Here is a 17161-nt window from a genome sequence, read left to right as displayed (position 1 = left end):
GTGATTCCCCGTGTAGTGAGTTATAGGGAAAATTACTATTATGTGAAGTGTAGTTGTTTATCATTATAGGATGGCCCTAAAGAAAACAAACACGTGAATTGAGGAAATTGTGGCCGAAATGATTGTTTGGCAACTGCGGCTAGTAACTCTGACAATCGCAGCCCGATTCGCTGTCAGCATTAATACAACAATAAATACAAATTAAAGGCCAAGAACTATCATGGCCGCGAATATTATTTTGTCGCCCAACACTAATACACCTACAAATGTTATTTTCTCGATAAATACGAACATTGTCACGAATATTACTCTCCCACGGGACACTGGTGATACTGCCAATAACAATAATTTCCCCCACAAAATGCCGTTGGCAACAAAAATCTTTTACCGAACATGAATACTAGTCATAACAACAGTGATCCTTCACAACAGGAATGCTCGTTTAAACAAATTACGTTGCTTAAACCTATAAATTCTAGTGGTACTAAAAGAGTAAATGAGTTAGTAAAAAGTATCGAAGCGATAAAATATGTTATCAATACTAGAAATTGATCATCACGTATGTGATAGATAACGATTGTATAAATTCGGGAACAAGAGGCAACCAACTGTATGACTAGGACAAAACATAAAACCCTCATATCAAAACATTTTCGTCCAAGGAATTAAATCTAGAAATTAAAACACGAAACCGGGAGATGAAAACGAAAGGTGCGGACTAATTGGGATACATGAACCGTTTTAACGATCTAGCTCGACTGGTGCCATAGTTAGTAGCCCCAGAAGTAGAAACTTTAATTAATTCAGTTTACCATTAAATCTTTAAAAATGCCATGACACAAGCTGGTGTGGTAGTTTTTGATTTGGTCAGAAATTGTGTTTTGAGAAAACCCGGGAAAATCATCCCGTATAAAACGAACTAATCACGAAACAGGGGTACAATAATTGCAACAAATTAAACATGTGCGCCCTACAACTCAAAACAATATGTCGATTAACTTTAGTTCTGAACGAGAAATATACAATGAACCTTCACCAATGTGTGGTTATGTAATCATTATAAAGGAATGTTAGATTAAGATATGTTACAAACACTACAAAATTGGATACTATACCTATAGCTGTGAAACCATTATAAGTGATGTAAACAGACCATTCTAACCTTACCCTTCCCAGTTAACCTAATCACGATCAGTTCGCGCGCAACCTATGACAAACCCTCATGCTCGCTTTGAGTGTGGAAGTACGAAATGCTTCAAAAGGAACTATCCCGAGTTAAACCAAGGACGAACTTCTACGTCTAACTTGGTGAGAGGCCGTGGTTAGTGATTGGACCTGATAAAACACAGCAAGAGTTGAGGTGGTAAAGGGTACATCTGTAATCCCTAATTAATATGCTTCGAATTCACTTGATATAGGTACCGATAGAAGTCTTATCCCCACTAACTTTTTATCCCCGGGAAATGTACCGGTTAGTGAACTAATAGATCCTTATACTATAGACTTCACTAACGGTAAACCTAGAACTATTAACCAAATACTCCAAAACTATTTTATTATCCTAAACAACCAACCATTTTTATTAACCTACTCCCGGTCTAGTTGAGAAGCATCGATGTAATTGTCAGTATGGACTGGTTAGATAAATACAAGGCGGAAATCGTGTGTGATGACTAAATAGTTAAAATTCCTCTCTTGGATTGTAACATCCATATTTTGAGAATTAATAAATAAAGGAAAGTTTTATTATTATTATCGGTGTGTCGTTAGTTAGGTTGTGTGCGTGTTTGTATTTAGATAATATTGGAATGGAGGCGGATGGTGGGGCCCATGGATCCCTATATAAGGCCATCCCCTATCCTTTCACCATTTCTTTACACAACACACTAGAAAACACAAACTTTCTCTCTAGCATTTCGAATTCGGATCCAAGCAAAAGTAAGGAAGATTTTGGTGTTCAAGTGCCTTCAAATAGCAAGAACACGTCCAGATCCTCGTATTGTCCGGATCTGAACTCGAACCCGAAGCAAAAGGTAAGTTTTGGTTTAAATGGTTAGAATCGGCATGCAAACAGATATAATGGTAGATCAGGTTGTGAAATGTAAGAAAAATATAAACTTGGTAAGTTATAACATCTTGGGTGCACTTTAAGGTAAAAAGGTGGCGTTTGGACTATGAGAGATGGGTTCAGGATCAGGTGCATGGAGTCAGAATATGTCGAAATTTGAGAAAGGTAAAAATCAGGTCCTGAGGAGGAGCCACGAAGTAAAATGGCTTTAAAATGGTAAAAAAACGAAGAAAGGAAGGCATTTCGCTTCGCTCAGCCATGAGAAGCGAAACAGTCATTTCGCTTCACTCAGCCATGCTTAACAGTCATTCGCTTCACTCAACCATGAGAAGTGAAACAGGTATTTCGCTTTGCTCAGCCTGGAGAAGCGAAACAGGCATTTCGCTTCGTTTAGCCATGAGAAGCGAAACAGGTATTTCGCTTCGCTCAGCCATGAGCTGAGAAGCGAAACAGGTTATTCAAAGCGAAATTCTATGCGAAATTCCTCCCATGCGAAATTGTTTAAGTTGTTATTAAAATGTGACCCGAAATTCTTCTCAGCCAGGGGCTCTGCCGCTTGGACCTTGCTAGGGGCTGCCGCCCCTAGACCCCGGTACCAGGGGCACTGCCCCCGGACCCCTGTTAGTTGAGGGTCTTATTCATCTAGATGTAAGAAGTAGAAGTGATAGATAATTGATACCCGTGCCTTGTTATACAGTTAGCCGTGCGCAGCTAAGGAAGGACATTACACTTAACTCAGAGAGAAACAGGACCCAGGTGAGTTTCTAGCCCCATTTATGTGTTATGTTTTGGGGCTGTGTGCATACTCAATGTGATTAGTTAATACACTTACCTTAAGTGGTAAGTGTATGCCGTATGAATGTTTATAAATATACCTAATTAGTGTAGAAAGAGTTAAACGTATGTGTGAAGAGGTATAGGAGAACAGATATAGCTACCTGCTTATGGAAGTAAGAATGTAAAGAATGAGAAAGAGAATGAAATGTATGTTACCTGCTTAACTAGAACTCACTCAGCGTAGCTGACTTTTAGTATGCATGCAGGAAAATAGGTTGAGGCAGTTGGCTTGAGGAGGGACATATGGCATGAGCTAAAGGGACTGGTATCTATGAAGAAGTGTTATGACTGTCTTATATTATGTCTATGAAAGGATATTTTGTATGTTAAGACAAGATTCGATGTTTTGTAATGTAATGTATGAAGTTTTTTTTTTAACTATTCGGCGAAAGTTTTAATTAACTCTGATTTTAGAACTGCGTTTATGAGTAAATGCAACGCCAAGGTAGGGTTTCCGGGATCGGGGCCTTACATGGATGATGAAGCAATTATGGTACAAAAAGAGAAGTTTGGTGCAATATCACCTCTCGTGTCTCATCTTAAAATATTAAAACTCTTACGCCAAGGGTGTATGGCATTTCTGGAGAACATAACCATGAAAAACCCCAATGAGCATATAAGAGATATCCCCGTAGTACTCGAATACTATAACGTCTTTCCTGATGAACCATTTGGAGTATCACTATCTGACAAGTTGGAATCCGAACTGACCTAACCGTAGGGGCAACTCCTATTATAAAGGCACCTTATCGCCTGGCATTCTCCGAAATTTAAGAAGTAATTACATAGCTACAAGAATTATTAGACAAGGACCTTGGAACCTAACTATCATCATTGGAGAGCACCAAAGCTGTTGGTAAAGAAGAAGGATGAAAGCCTAGGATGTGCGTTGATTACTGGGGAACACACAAATTGTCATCAAAAATCAATATCCTCTCCCATAATTAGGAAATTGGTTCAGTCAACTCCAAGGGGCGAATTACTTCTCGAAAATTGATCTTCGATCTGGCTATCTTCAAGTTAAAATTCAATAGGAAGATGTTTCTAAAACAGCGTTTCGAGCTCGGTATGGTCACTATGAACCCTTAGTTATGCCCTTCGGATCAATTGATGCACCCACGGTTTTCATGGATCACCTGAACTGAGTTTGTAACCCATACCGCGACAAATTCATTATAACGCTAGTAAAGATCTCTTGATATATTCGAAAATCGAGAAGGAACATGAACAACATTTATGATCAATCTTGGAGGTGTTGAGGCAGGAGGAATTGTATATTAAGTTGTCCAAGTATGAATTCAAGCTACAAGAAATACAATTCTTAGAACACGTTATTAGTTGACACGGAATCCACATACACCCGAACAAAACAGGTAAGCACTAGAGTCACCAAAAGAAATTCGCCAAATTTTAGGATTAGCTGGGTATTACCGAAACCTTATTGAAAATTTTCCAGTATAGCTCAACCTTTAGCTCTTTCAATCCAAAAAGACCGAGTTTATGATTGGGGAGAAGAACAAGGAACGGCTCTCCAATTGCTAAAAACTGAAACTATACCAAGCCCGATACTTAGTCTCCCAAAAGGAACAAACTGACGACCTTGTAGTTATTTGTAAGGCATCTCGAAAAGATTTAGGATGCGTACTTCCCGAAATGATTTTACTACCCACGACCTAGAATTGGGAATGGTTATTTTGGCACTTAAAATCTAAAAGCACTATCTGTATGGCACCCAATGTACAGCTACACTGACCCCAAGAGCCTACAATATAGTAAAAAAAAAAGGGCAAAGAAGAAGGGTGGAATTGCTGAATGATTATGAGTGAAAAGTTCGTTACCATCCAGAAAAGGTTAATATAGTAGCAGATGTCTTGAGCAGAAATGACACAATTAAATCGCTAAAAGTACGAGCACTGGGAATGATTGCCCAAACTAGCCCTACCGAACCAATTCGTATTGTCCATAATGAAGCTCTAGACCACTAGGAAAAACAAAAATTTGCATGGGAACAAACGGAACTTTGAGAAGAAAAATGATGAAAGTCTATACCTCAAACAATCCGCGTCTAGATTCCAACTTTTGTTAAACTATGTGACCTGATTATGGACGAAGCACATAAGTCCAAAAATTCTATTCATCTAGGTGCCGATAAAATGCACAAACATTCAAATAAATATTATTGGTGAGCCGAATGGTCTGACTTGTGCTAGAATTAAAGCAGAGAATCAAAAACCCTCAGTACTGTTATAACAACCGGAAACTCCCGGTAGAAGTGGGCACAGATTACTATGAGCCTCCTAACACCCTTTCATAAATCATCCCTAGAATGCAGTATAGTCCGGGTACTAGTTGACCCACTAACTTAATTTGCATTCTCTCTCCCAATCCATGACAACTACACGATTGAAAGGCGCGCCTACAATTATGTCAACAAAATCATACCTCGACATGGTATGTCTAATTCGATTACTTCCGACTGAGATAGTCATTTCGTCTCTTATTTTCGGACAAACTTAAGAAACTGAATTGGTTTAACCACGACCTATTGTTCCCAAACAAATGAACGATTTGGACAAACTATACAAACACTGAAAGAATTACTAAACCTCAGAGAAATTTAGGACCAACATTGCCACTAATCTAATCCTCGAATACTAATAGTTATCATAATATTATATGAGTGGCACGGTAACCGGTATAATACGAACAAGAACATAAATTGATACTTTATTAGACTGAAAGTTGACAACACTCAAAATGCAAAATCCAATTTGATTCCAGAAAACACATATAAAACTATATCGATGTACATAACAAATTGTTGACCTTTAGTGTTTTTCGAGTTGAGAAACTGTATATACGGAACCCATACGAAGTTATCCTGAAATTTAATCTCATAGCAAATTGACTAAAACCATATTTAGTGTTGAGTTTTAGTCCTACTAGTGATTTCAGATATACCGAAACAAACAAGTGCCTTATTGACGAGGCGATGCTAGTACCACTTGGAAACTCATACATAACTAAACTTTGTAAAGAGCCCATATAAATATCAGGTGGGAAAGTCAAACAGTTACGACTCAACATAATTTCAATGGTCAAAGTTTGGTAAAATGCCCAATAACGGGGAATTATATACATTTGAAAACGAAATCAAATATTCTTGTTTGTTCCTAAGAAGCTTTTAACTGTCATATTGAATTTCGGGGACGAAATTTCTTAACGGGGGGAGAATGTGACGTTTGAGACAAAACCAGGTACACCTCAGTACGTATTTACCGATTAAGCGAATAAACGCTTATTACGTAACGAACGAATGATTAACTGAACGGGTCTGGTTATGACCCAGATACCTCGGGGGGCTATCTATAAGTGATATACGTTTAATATAAGCTAATATATTAGTTTTATGGCCTTAGTTCGATGGCAAACAAGTTAAACAAAAACGCTATAGATTTAAACGCGAAAGATAGTTACAAACCACACATTGTATCATCCGATAAGCCGAAAAAAACTTACCAAACACTTATTTGAAATGTTTTAAGCAATCCATGAAAATATTTTTGAATTTTACAAACGTATACTATGTTTTTATAAATTTACACAAAGATAGCCGAAAAACACCCGTTTTCGCACTATTTATCGTACCCGATATATTTTCTCGCCAAAAACCGAACCCAAAATAAATTTAGACTTGAGATTTCACGTTTGGCATGCAAAACAAGAATATTGGGCTGAAATTGGGCCCAAATGGTGGGGCCCAAGTGTCAGGCCGCCATATTGGAAATAGCCCCCCCACTTGTGTAATATTTTCTACAAGCTTCGTTATATTGAAATTTCCACACCTTGACTTCATAAAATCTGCTCCATCAGCTCTTCTTTCATTTCGGCAAGAACAATAAGGTAAAAATCCAAGTTTTTGATGATTTAAGCTTGTTTTAACATGTTTAATTACATATAAACATAGTTTGATTACCAAAAATCACTTCTAACCATGTAAAAACCCTAAAAATTGTCCAAAAACATTTTTTGATCATACATATGGTTAGGAACCTGGTTTGATAGTTTTTTTTGGCCATAAACACGGATTAGAGGGTTTAAACGACGTTTTTACGGTTCAAAAGTTTGTTTTTATACCCTAGCCGAAACCCTAAGTTAAGGGGCTGTTGTGTTGATGAAACTTGCTTAGTTTGTGATATAGGACCTGTATCTAGCTTTCATAGGAGCACAAGAATCCGAAAACTAGATTAGAAAGGCGAAAACGAACCGAAACCGCTAAGGTAATACCGAAACACTCGATTACGGGCTGTTTAGGATTCGATTGTGATGTGCATATTGTTAGGTTATAAATTTTTTCAGGGACATCAAGGACTATATCATTGAGTCCCTGTTCGAATTTGGTAATTTTTTGACCATCCGAGAATATTTGGCGAATTTATTACCGAATTGGGATGTTTATTTGGGAAAAATAGTTAACATGCTTGAAAAACTATGAAATTTTGTGAGGAACTCAGATTTGGTATATTTGATCACATATGAAATTTGGGAGCATTTGGAGAAGCCTAAGTAGGTTTTGTTCATTTGCGTTTATTTGAATTTTCATTGTCGTTTATGGTTCAAAAATGATATTTCGAAAGATTGTTAGAGTTTGAGATTTTTCCAGGTTGTTTTGGAACATATTCTGATCACTCATGATTTTTGGTAGAATTTTTGGAGATCGTTTAGTATAAACGGACGATTTTCAGGCTAAATATAGCAGATAAATGAATTTTTATAAATTAATAAATTAGTAAATAATTCCAAAAATATTTTTATGAAAATCTACATATTTTAATTTATAAGTCTCTAAATTTTCATAATTTAAGGATTAACGGATAATTAATGGTACTAATTTAAAGATTAAACAAGTTTAATTCTGATAAAAACCGACGAGTTCGTGATTAACGAACATGTTGTAATATCAGAACACCAAGAATGATCAGAAATCATATTTTTGGATTAATTAAATAAAAACAAACTTTTTATAAGAAATGCGGTCAATTCGGATAAATTGGGCGCATTTTTCTTCAAAACAAACTGAATAAACGGAATCGAGCCCTGTAGCGAATCACGAACCCCAATATGTGATATTTTTTTATAACTTAATCATTTTATCGACCAACACATTTTCCCAATCTTACATCCCCATAACTGTTTTCTGAACGCATAAACGAACAATTTGGCCCAGCTAGTAAAACGGAGAAACTGAGCTAAGTTCGGTTTTAAGTATTAGACATTGAACAACATCACAATCTAAGCCTATTGACAATTTCTGGGCATACCAGCTATACCCAGATTAGTTATACATTCCAGTCTAGTATAATGATTATAATAATATTAAAATATTAATATTATTATAATATTGATTATAGGGGTTAGTGATACGAGTCAAACGAACAAGCTGACGCTGTACCGAATCCCTATTAAACCGTGAGTATCATGACCCCACTTTTAAACTGTTTTTATAAACTTTCGGGGGGGTGAAAAACATGTTGATACATATCTGTACACTATGAATTGTTTGATGATGGGAATTATCTAAGTGTTAACACACGAAAGTCACCACGAACACAGTGATTAACTTTGAGCCGGTGGTTTTTGAATAGTACTATTGGTTTGACAAACCCAGGCGGGGCTAGCACGGTTTGCTGTGACATTATCCCGTTTTCACATGACCATAATTAAACAAACATGCTATGTAGTGTTAGACATAGCTACTCGGGGCATGTTGTGGGCGGAAAGGGGGCCACAGTGGTTGATTGAGCGTGGGAAATGGAGGCACGCAGCACGAACAGTCAAGGCTTCACTGTAGCTTAGCATAATTACATCATAAACATACAACCAACCGTAATTGTGAATGTACATACATACATACTTGCGTATTTACAAACTGTGATTGTTATACGCACAACTGATTTCTTGAACCTCGTGAAACTCACCAACTACTTGTAGTTGACCCGGTTTAACATTTTTTCAGGTACTGGATTCTATTAGAAAGTCAATGTGCTACGTGGTTGACTTGCGATCAATGCTGGGTGAATTGATGCAAGTGTGCTAGTAAGAAGTAAAGCCGCGTAACGGGCTGGATTTAGTTTGTATCACCTGGTCGTAAACAAAATTAGATCGATGTAAAATATTGTAACTAGTTTATATTGTTCTTTATAAACAATGTGGTTGATACCAGAGGTGTTTGTTACATTTCCGTTTTATGCTTCCGCAAATCGCCCAACGGGGTGTGACAGGAACAGTCCTCAAATCGAAATGATATATGGTATATGGACAGTGGGTGTTCCAGGCACATGACATGTGACAAAGATGCTCTTGTCAATTATGAACGAAAATTTGAAGGACCTGCTGCCTTTAGGAGTGATGAAAATGGAGGGAAGATTGTTGGAAGAGGCAGTCTTATAAATGGCAAGATATCCTTTGAGAATGTGCTGCATGTTGAAGGACTACAATACAATCTGCTCTGCATTTCTCAAGTATGTGATAAAAGATACAAGGTCGGTTTTGATGATGCCCACTGTTTCATACTGAAGCCTGAGTTTATGATTCCAACTGAAATGATCATGATGATGACACCAAGGAATGGAAACCTCTATGAGCTGAGAATGAAGAATGCAATTTCTAGAGGGGGTTCATGTTTTGTTTCTAAGGCTACTAAAAATGAAACTAAGATGTGGCACAGAAAGATGTGTCATGTAAATCTCAAAAACATGAACAAACTTGTGAAAGGAGAGCACGTCATTGGTCTTCCTATAAAAGAATTCAAGTTGGAAGAGAAATGCTCTTCATGTCTTAAGGGAAAACAACACAAGTCTTCTCACAAGAGCAAACTGATCAGCACAATTGATGAAGTGTTGGAATTGCTACACATGGATCTATTTGGTCCTATGAGTGTTCCAAGCATTGGAAAGAAAAGATTTTGCCTTATGATTACTGATGACTTCTCAAGATTACATGGCTATTTTTCATGGGAACAAAGGATGAGACTGCTGAATTGATCAAGGGTTATGTGTTGAGAATGAAAACATGCTTGAAAAGAAGGTGAAAGTGATTATAAGTGATAACGGGACAAAGTTTAAGAATGGAATTATGGACGAATTCTGCACTTCTAAAGGGATCTTTCAACAATTCAGTGCTCCAAGGACTCCGGAACAAAATGGTGTTGCAGAAAGAAGAAACAAAACACTTATAGAGGCTGCAAGAACCATGATAGCTGATGCCTATCTGCCGGTTACATTTTGGGCAGAAGCTATCAACACTGCCTGCTATGTGCAGAACAGGGTGCTTTTGAACAAGACACACAACAAGACTCCATATAAGATACTTTTCAAGACTGCAAATGCTCACTATTGAATACAAAAGTCTATCTGAACAAGTTCCAATCCAAGTCATTGGAATGCATCTTTGTGGGCTACTCATCACATTCAAAAGCATATAGGGTTTATGTGAAGGAACATATGTGTGTAATTGAGTCACCAGACATAGTGTTTAATGAAAATCATTTTAATGATGTTGATGGACCAAAGCGGCTATTTGATTTGGAGAAATTAATCAAGTCATTCAAAATCTATAGTGAAGATATGGATGAAAGCATGTTCAGAACAAGTATTGAAGAAAAGGGGAGACAAAAGAAGATTGATCTGGACAAGCTGTGGTCAACTGTTGCCTTTAGTGAAAGAGAATTTGATTTTATGAGAAATAAAAGAAGACCAAATGAAATTGAGTCTCCTGTACCTGAAACAGCAGCTGAAATATCAAATGATGGTTCAAGTGGAGTGGAGAGTGAACCTATGCAAAGTCAACCTGAAGAGACAAATAGAAATGAAGATAGGCTCCAGTTATTATTTGACTCATTGCAAATTGGAAATAATGAGGCATCTATATCAGGGAATGCTTTCAATCAAGAATATTCTGAGAAGGAAGAAGAGCCACAAATTGAAATTTCTGATGTAAACATGACAAATTTAGATGCTGAAGTAATGGCAGACCAGATTGTTCAGACTTCCTCAGTGCAAAGAAATCATCCTGCTGAAAACATCATTGGGGACCTGCATGAAATAGTGACCAGAAGTTCTTCTGAAAGGGCAAACATTTGTCTTTATGCTTGCTTTCTCTCCCAAAGTGAACCTAAAAACATCAATCAAGCTTTAAAAGATAACAGTTGGGTAGAAGCAATGCAAGAAGAGTTGACTCAATTCAGGGACTTACAAGTGTGGGAATTGATAGACAAACTCAGAGGAAAATATGCAATAGGAACCAAATGGGTGTTCAGGAAGAAGAAAGATGAAAGAGGATTCGTAATCAAGAACAAGACAAGACTGGTGGCTTTAGGATGCTTACAGGAAGAATGAGTGAATTTTGAAGAAGTATTTGCTCTAGTGGCTAGATTGGAAGCTATCAAAATTTTCTTAGCCTATGCAGCATCTATGAAAATAAAAGTCTATCAATTAGATGTGAAGTTTGCTTTCTTAAATGGAAAGATTGATGAAGTCTACGTTACTCAGCCTTCTGGATTTGAAGATCCAAATCATCCAAATAAGGTGTAAAACTGAGCAAAGCTTTGTATAGACTACATCAAGCTCCTAGAGCTTGGTATGATGAGTTCTCAAATCACCTATTGGATAATGGATTCTGCAGAGGAGCAATTGACAAGAACTTGTTCTACAAGAGAATGAAGAAGGATTTGCTATTGGTACAAGTGTCAGTGGATGACATTATCTTTGGCTATACCAATGAGCAAATGTGCAAAGATTTTGAAAAGGTGATTAAATTTTGTGAGAATCTCTTTGCACACACTTGGATTGATTGATAAATATTCCATGGGTGAGATGAACTTCTTTCTTGGACTGCAAGTGCAACAGAAGAGTGATGGAATATTTATCAATCAATCCAAGTGTGTGCAAGAGATTCTCACAAAATTCAAGTGCCATGACCTAAAGACAGTGTCCACATCAATGGATATAGGGCCAAGACTGGATCACTGATGTACTTAATAGCGTCAAGGCCTGATATCATGTTTGCAGTGTGTGTATGTGCAAGATTTCAATCAAATCCAAAGGTGTCTCACTTGCTTGCAGTGAAGAGGATTTTCAGATACCTTAAGGGTAAACCAGATTTTTGCATCTGGTATCCAAAGAACAACTCTTTTGACTTGACAGCTTAAACTGACAGTGACTATGATTGCTGCAACATGAGCTGGAAGTCAACATCTGGAGGTTGCCAATTTCTAGGAAATAGGCTGGTGTCATGGCAATGCAAGAAACAAACCACAATGTCTATCTCAACTACTGAAGCTGAGTACATTGTTGCATCTGCTTGCTGTGTACAGGTTCTTTGGATCCTAAATCAGTTGCTGGATTATGGTATGAATTTTTTACTCACTCCTATTTTCATAGATATACTGCTGCCATGTTTATTGTGAAAAATCATGTTCATCATCTAAAACAAAGCACATAGAAATTAGACATCATTTCATTAGGGACTGCAATGAAAAAGGGCTGATAGAAATGAAAAGGGTTGAAACTACTGATAACTTGGCTGATTATTCACCAAACCATTAGACAAAACCATATTCAATTTTCTGTTAAAATGTCTAGAAATGATTAATGCTGATGAGGTTTAATTGATGATGCGTGCTTAAGTGAGATGGTTAATTGACTATCTGAATTTGCTCACTGTTTTTTAATACATGAATGTGTGAAATGTGCTTACTGATTTTAATTTGTTCTGCTTGTTAAGATTACCTGGTAGAATTGTTGCATGCTCAGTTTGCATGATCTGATTTGATTGATACTATCAAATGGTTGGTTTGCGCATTTATCACTTATCATTTATCAATTATCTATTATATATATAATTGTTGTGTCAAAATTGGTGATCATCTCACTCAACAAGTGTTGTTGACAAACTCCATTTTCTACGTATATGCAGGTTGCTTAAATTGAAGTATGGATATTTAGTCAAGACCATAGGTTATAATGAAGACGATCATTAAATCATGTTTATAATCATTTATTTGAATTGTTTTGTAATGTTTGTAAATGTGTGCGTATATTTGAATTAAAATAATTAATTAGATATTGTCACTTTTATATTATAATAGTATATTCGAGATGTGAGCAATCGGTTTGCACTCCGCTATTTCCGCCTTAGGCTGGGGTGTGACATAACACGTCGTCAAAGACGCGTTAGATTTCCTAACACATGGTTAAAGATGAGTTATGCCTCCAAACATGTAGTTAAAAATATGTTAGCATCAAACGCATAGTCAAAGATACGTTAGCTTTTTGTTTGTTTTTTTTAATATTATATTTTTATAACTAGTTTTACTTATATTTATATTTGTTTTTCTTTTATAACTTTTAATATATAAAAGTTTTATATTATTTCGAATATACCGACAAGACATGCTTACTTTTACCTACTGACCGACATAAACTTACTCAAACTCAAGTCGTGCCAAATCAATATCGAACTGTTCAATAAAATTTGACCACACTCAGTTTTAAATAAAATTTATGTTGGTCTGCAGATAAAAGCAAATATTTCTTGTCGGTATATTCGAAATAATATAAAACTTTTATATATTAAAAGTTATAAAAGAAAAACAAATAAAAGTAAAACTAGTTATAAAAGTATAATATTAAAAAAAAAACAAAAAGCTAACGTATCTTTGACTATGCGTTTGATGCTAACATATATTTGACTACGTGTTTGGAGGCCTAACTCATTTTTAACCATGTGATAGGAAATCTAACGCGTCTTTGAAGACATGTTAGCGTCTTCAACCATGTGTTAGGAAATCTAACTCATCTTTGACTATGCGTTTGATGCTAACATATATTTGACTACGTGTTTGGAGGCCTAACTCATTTTTAACCATGTGATAGGAAATCTAACGCGTCTTTGAAGACATGTTAGCGTCTTCAACCAGGAGTATATTCTATGGAGAGTATATGTGCATAGGTGGAGGAGCTAATACATCTACACGAGTTCCATATGCTCAAAAGCTCAATGACACTCAAGCCTCTCTCTTTCTGAACGCTTCTTTTATAAATGCTGACCAATGGCTGCAATCACAACTCTAATTAAACAAATATATATTATGTAAAATATATAAGGATTATTATTTAGATAAATTATATGTTAACATGTCGTCAAAGACATGTTAGATTTCCTAACACATGGTCAAAGATGAGTTAGAGAGGGTCATTTTTAGAATTTTTAAGCTTGGGGGACAAAACTGAAATCTATTTCTAAAATAAGGCCATTTTAAGAATTTTTCCTTATATAAATTGGTTTGCTTCAATTGATTTGTATTTTGGACATTCTTGTCTAAGATATGGAATGCATCACATATAAGCATATGGATAGTTATATTTATCATTTGTATCACATGCATGCAGGTGCATACATGGATACATAAAAGACCTGTAATGTTAATTGTAATTCAAAATACATAAGTATATTCAAAAGATTAAATCCTAAAAAAAACATCTGAAATGTTATACATTTGTAATTTAATCAAATGACACCATTTACATATTGCATACATCTTGTAAGCATTTATGTGTCTTTTAAATAGCAACTGTTGCAATTATATTGGAATGTTAACATATAATTTATCTAAATAATAATCCTTATATATTTTACATAATATATATTTGTTTAATTAGAGTTGTGATTGCAGCCATTGGTCAGCATTTATAAAAGAAGCATTCAGAAAGAGAGAGGCTTGAGTGTCATTGAGCTTTTGAGCATATGGAACTCGTGTAGATGTATTAGCTCCTCCACCAGTGCACATATACTCTCCATAGAATATACTCCTGCACACCGTCAATTTACATGCATCATCATCCCGGTAACTTTTAACATGCAATAAAAAATATAAAAAATGAAAAAGAAAAAAAAATGCTTACTGGTCTCTAGAGGGGTCATTGAAGTCATTCCAGCCTTCCGGGGCGACTATGTCGGAGATTAATGTGTATGCAAAGACAACCTTAGAGAAAGGCCTCCATGCCCTACCTAGCCATATCCTTCCCGTACCGCCAATGGTGCACCTCACGAATGCAAAACCACTATCTTCATCAGTGGAGGCTCTTCCCTGTGCGGTCACTACTCCGTTTATGCTCTTTTGCCCCACTGGCAACGGTGGTGCCATTGAGACCAGTTGACAATCCTACACGTGTGTACAATGTTATATGCCATCATAATACAAATATTTGGGCATCATATGTATTTATACCTCGTATAATGATTTGGCATTGCCAAAAATGAAGTCAATTGAACCTTGAATATAACATTCCTTGAAATAATGTCGCCCTCTATCATCATGAAGTGTATCTTGAGCTCCAAAAAATCCACACCCCCAAAATGAAGCTTGATCTCCTCCTACTCTAATAACTACCGCTTGTGCTCCAACGTCTCCTGGCTTAGGTATTGGAGCCGCATTCTAGCATAAAAAAAAATTCAGTTAAATCGATTTGACTTTAATATGTTTACCGATATGTAAGTGTGTGATATGTATATAGTCATGCGTACCATGAAGCTAATGTTCTTAGCTACAAAATTTGTAGAAAACACTTGCACCGACGCACAATAGAACGTGCCATGTGAGGAGTTAGCCGTGTCGTTCCATACTAACGCAGTTGATGTATACCCTTGCCCTTGAAACGTTATATTTGGTTTTGTCTTCGGGATTATTACCTTTTCACTTAAGTTTGACACAATGAGTAAGTTCGTCCGGTGAGCATAACGTATGTAAAAATGTTTAGTTATCATTTTGATGAAATAGAAAATAGATATGGCTACAAAACATATGGGCTATAAAAGGCAAGACTTACAAGTAAACACCATTGTTGATCCGTATTAGACTTCTCTTAGCGCTGAGTGGAGCTACTGCATCAATTGCTGACTGAATAGTTGTAAAATTGCAACATCCATTACGATCAACACAAAGCGTCGTTGTGGTGTTTGTATCAGGAGGTACAGAATCACGCGGGAATGCATCACATATGTCAACTTTAGTAGCCTCTTTATCATGATGATGATGGTGATGATCATCTAAACTTACATTGATCGGTTCTGTTGATAATGAGATAACCTTAAACTCCTTGAGAAAATGTTTGACGTATTCTATGTTTGATGATAGAAAATGTGTGCTTGCTAAAACCGCAACGAGAAGGGATAACACATTTGCGTATCGAAAAGTCATGTTTTGTTCGGCTTTTCGATCAACAAGAGGACTAGTTTGGATGAAAATGAAGAAATGGAAGAAGGCCTTTTAAAGAAGTTGTTGAAGTACAAGGGTTTGATGGCATGCCTTGCAAACTACCCTGTCCCAATGCACATTTCAACCTACCAACACTTTCCATTATCAAAAGGCTTACAGAAAGGACTTGGGAGTTATAATTGACTTACACACAAAGTCCACAAGAAATAGATCAATATTCTTCTAAATAATAATAATAATAATAATAAAACTTCGGTTTCAATAATTATCAAGAAATTAGTTTATACATAATTTCTTCGTTTAAATATACTTTCTTTATTTTTTAATTTCCAATCCTCTACGTGGTAATATTCGGATTCGATGACCAATCTAAACCGAATATTCATTGAGGGGAATGTATGATTATGATATAAATGGACCAAACAAGAATTTTAGGAAAAAGATCTTTGAGATCTCTTTCCACCATTTTTCAATTCTCTACTCTAATATCAATATCAATGTTGTAATCTTTGTTGTAATTTTTTTTTCTATTACTCTGATCGTATATAGTGGAGTTGTATATTTTCATTCCCTAAGTCAATTTTTTTAGCCACGCACACATTGCCTTAGGTAAAAAAAAAAAAAAAAAGATTTTCTAGTCAATGGTGGCCCTCCATGGATTCACCTATATAAGCCGCGGCTAAAGTTGCAAAAACAAGAGCTTGAATACCACTTGTAAATAATCCAAGGAACATGACGGAGATAGGAACCACTGAAGGTACTAAAGAAGCAAGAACAACCACTACTAATTTATCGGCTAATATATTTCCGAAAAGTCGAAAACTAACTGATAGGGGCTTACACTAGTATTTTTTGTTCATTTACATTTTTATATAGTTTTCTATAAATTAAATATTAATATACAATAATGGAAAATTGAATTTTATGAATCCCTCCCTTTATAAGTTGGCTTATAATAATCTCACATAAGAAAATTGATA

General features: G+C 36.0%; 1 protein-coding gene across 1 annotated transcript; it reads right to left on the bottom strand.

Annotated features, from left to right (window-relative positions):
• Positions 1–14621: 14621 nt before the first annotated feature.
• LOC143628082 (putative pectinesterase 8) lies at positions 14622–16253 on the bottom strand. Its single transcript, XM_077097751.1, has 5 exons — positions 15793–16253; positions 15491–15662; positions 15195–15401; positions 14869–15128; positions 14622–14775 (listed from the first exon to the last, which is right to left on the bottom strand). The coding sequence occupies exons 1-5, from the start codon at positions 16161–16163 to the stop codon at positions 14622–14624; spliced, it is 1164 nt and encodes a 387-aa protein (XP_076953866.1). The 5' UTR covers positions 16164–16253.
• Positions 16254–17161: the final 908 nt, after the last annotated feature.

The sequence above is a fragment of the Bidens hawaiensis genome, unplaced genomic scaffold (assembly GCF_021521415.1).
Source record: "Bidens hawaiensis isolate Kalapana, Puna unplaced genomic scaffold, B.hawaiensis_p1.1 tig00004795_1, whole genome shotgun sequence".
Classification (NCBI taxonomy): Eukaryota; Viridiplantae; Streptophyta; class Magnoliopsida; order Asterales; family Asteraceae; genus Bidens; species Bidens hawaiensis.
Note: the sequence above shows the minus strand (reverse complement) of the source record. Positions and strands in the feature narration are given on the sequence as shown.

Bases quoted from the DNA above. Each gene is read 5' to 3' on its own strand.
- LOC143628082 (XM_077097751.1), bottom strand. From the start codon at position 16,163: ATGACTTTTCGATACGCAAATGTGTTATCCCTTCTCGTTGCGGTTTTA. The intron at 15,402-15,490 runs GTACGCATGACT...TTTTTATGCTAG, and splicing joins CTAAGAACATTAGCTTCATG to AATGCGGCTCCAATACCTAA. The intron at 14,776-14,868 runs GTAAGCATTTTT...GACGGTGTGCAG, and splicing joins AATGACCCCTCTAGAGACCA to GAGTATATTCTATGGAGAGT.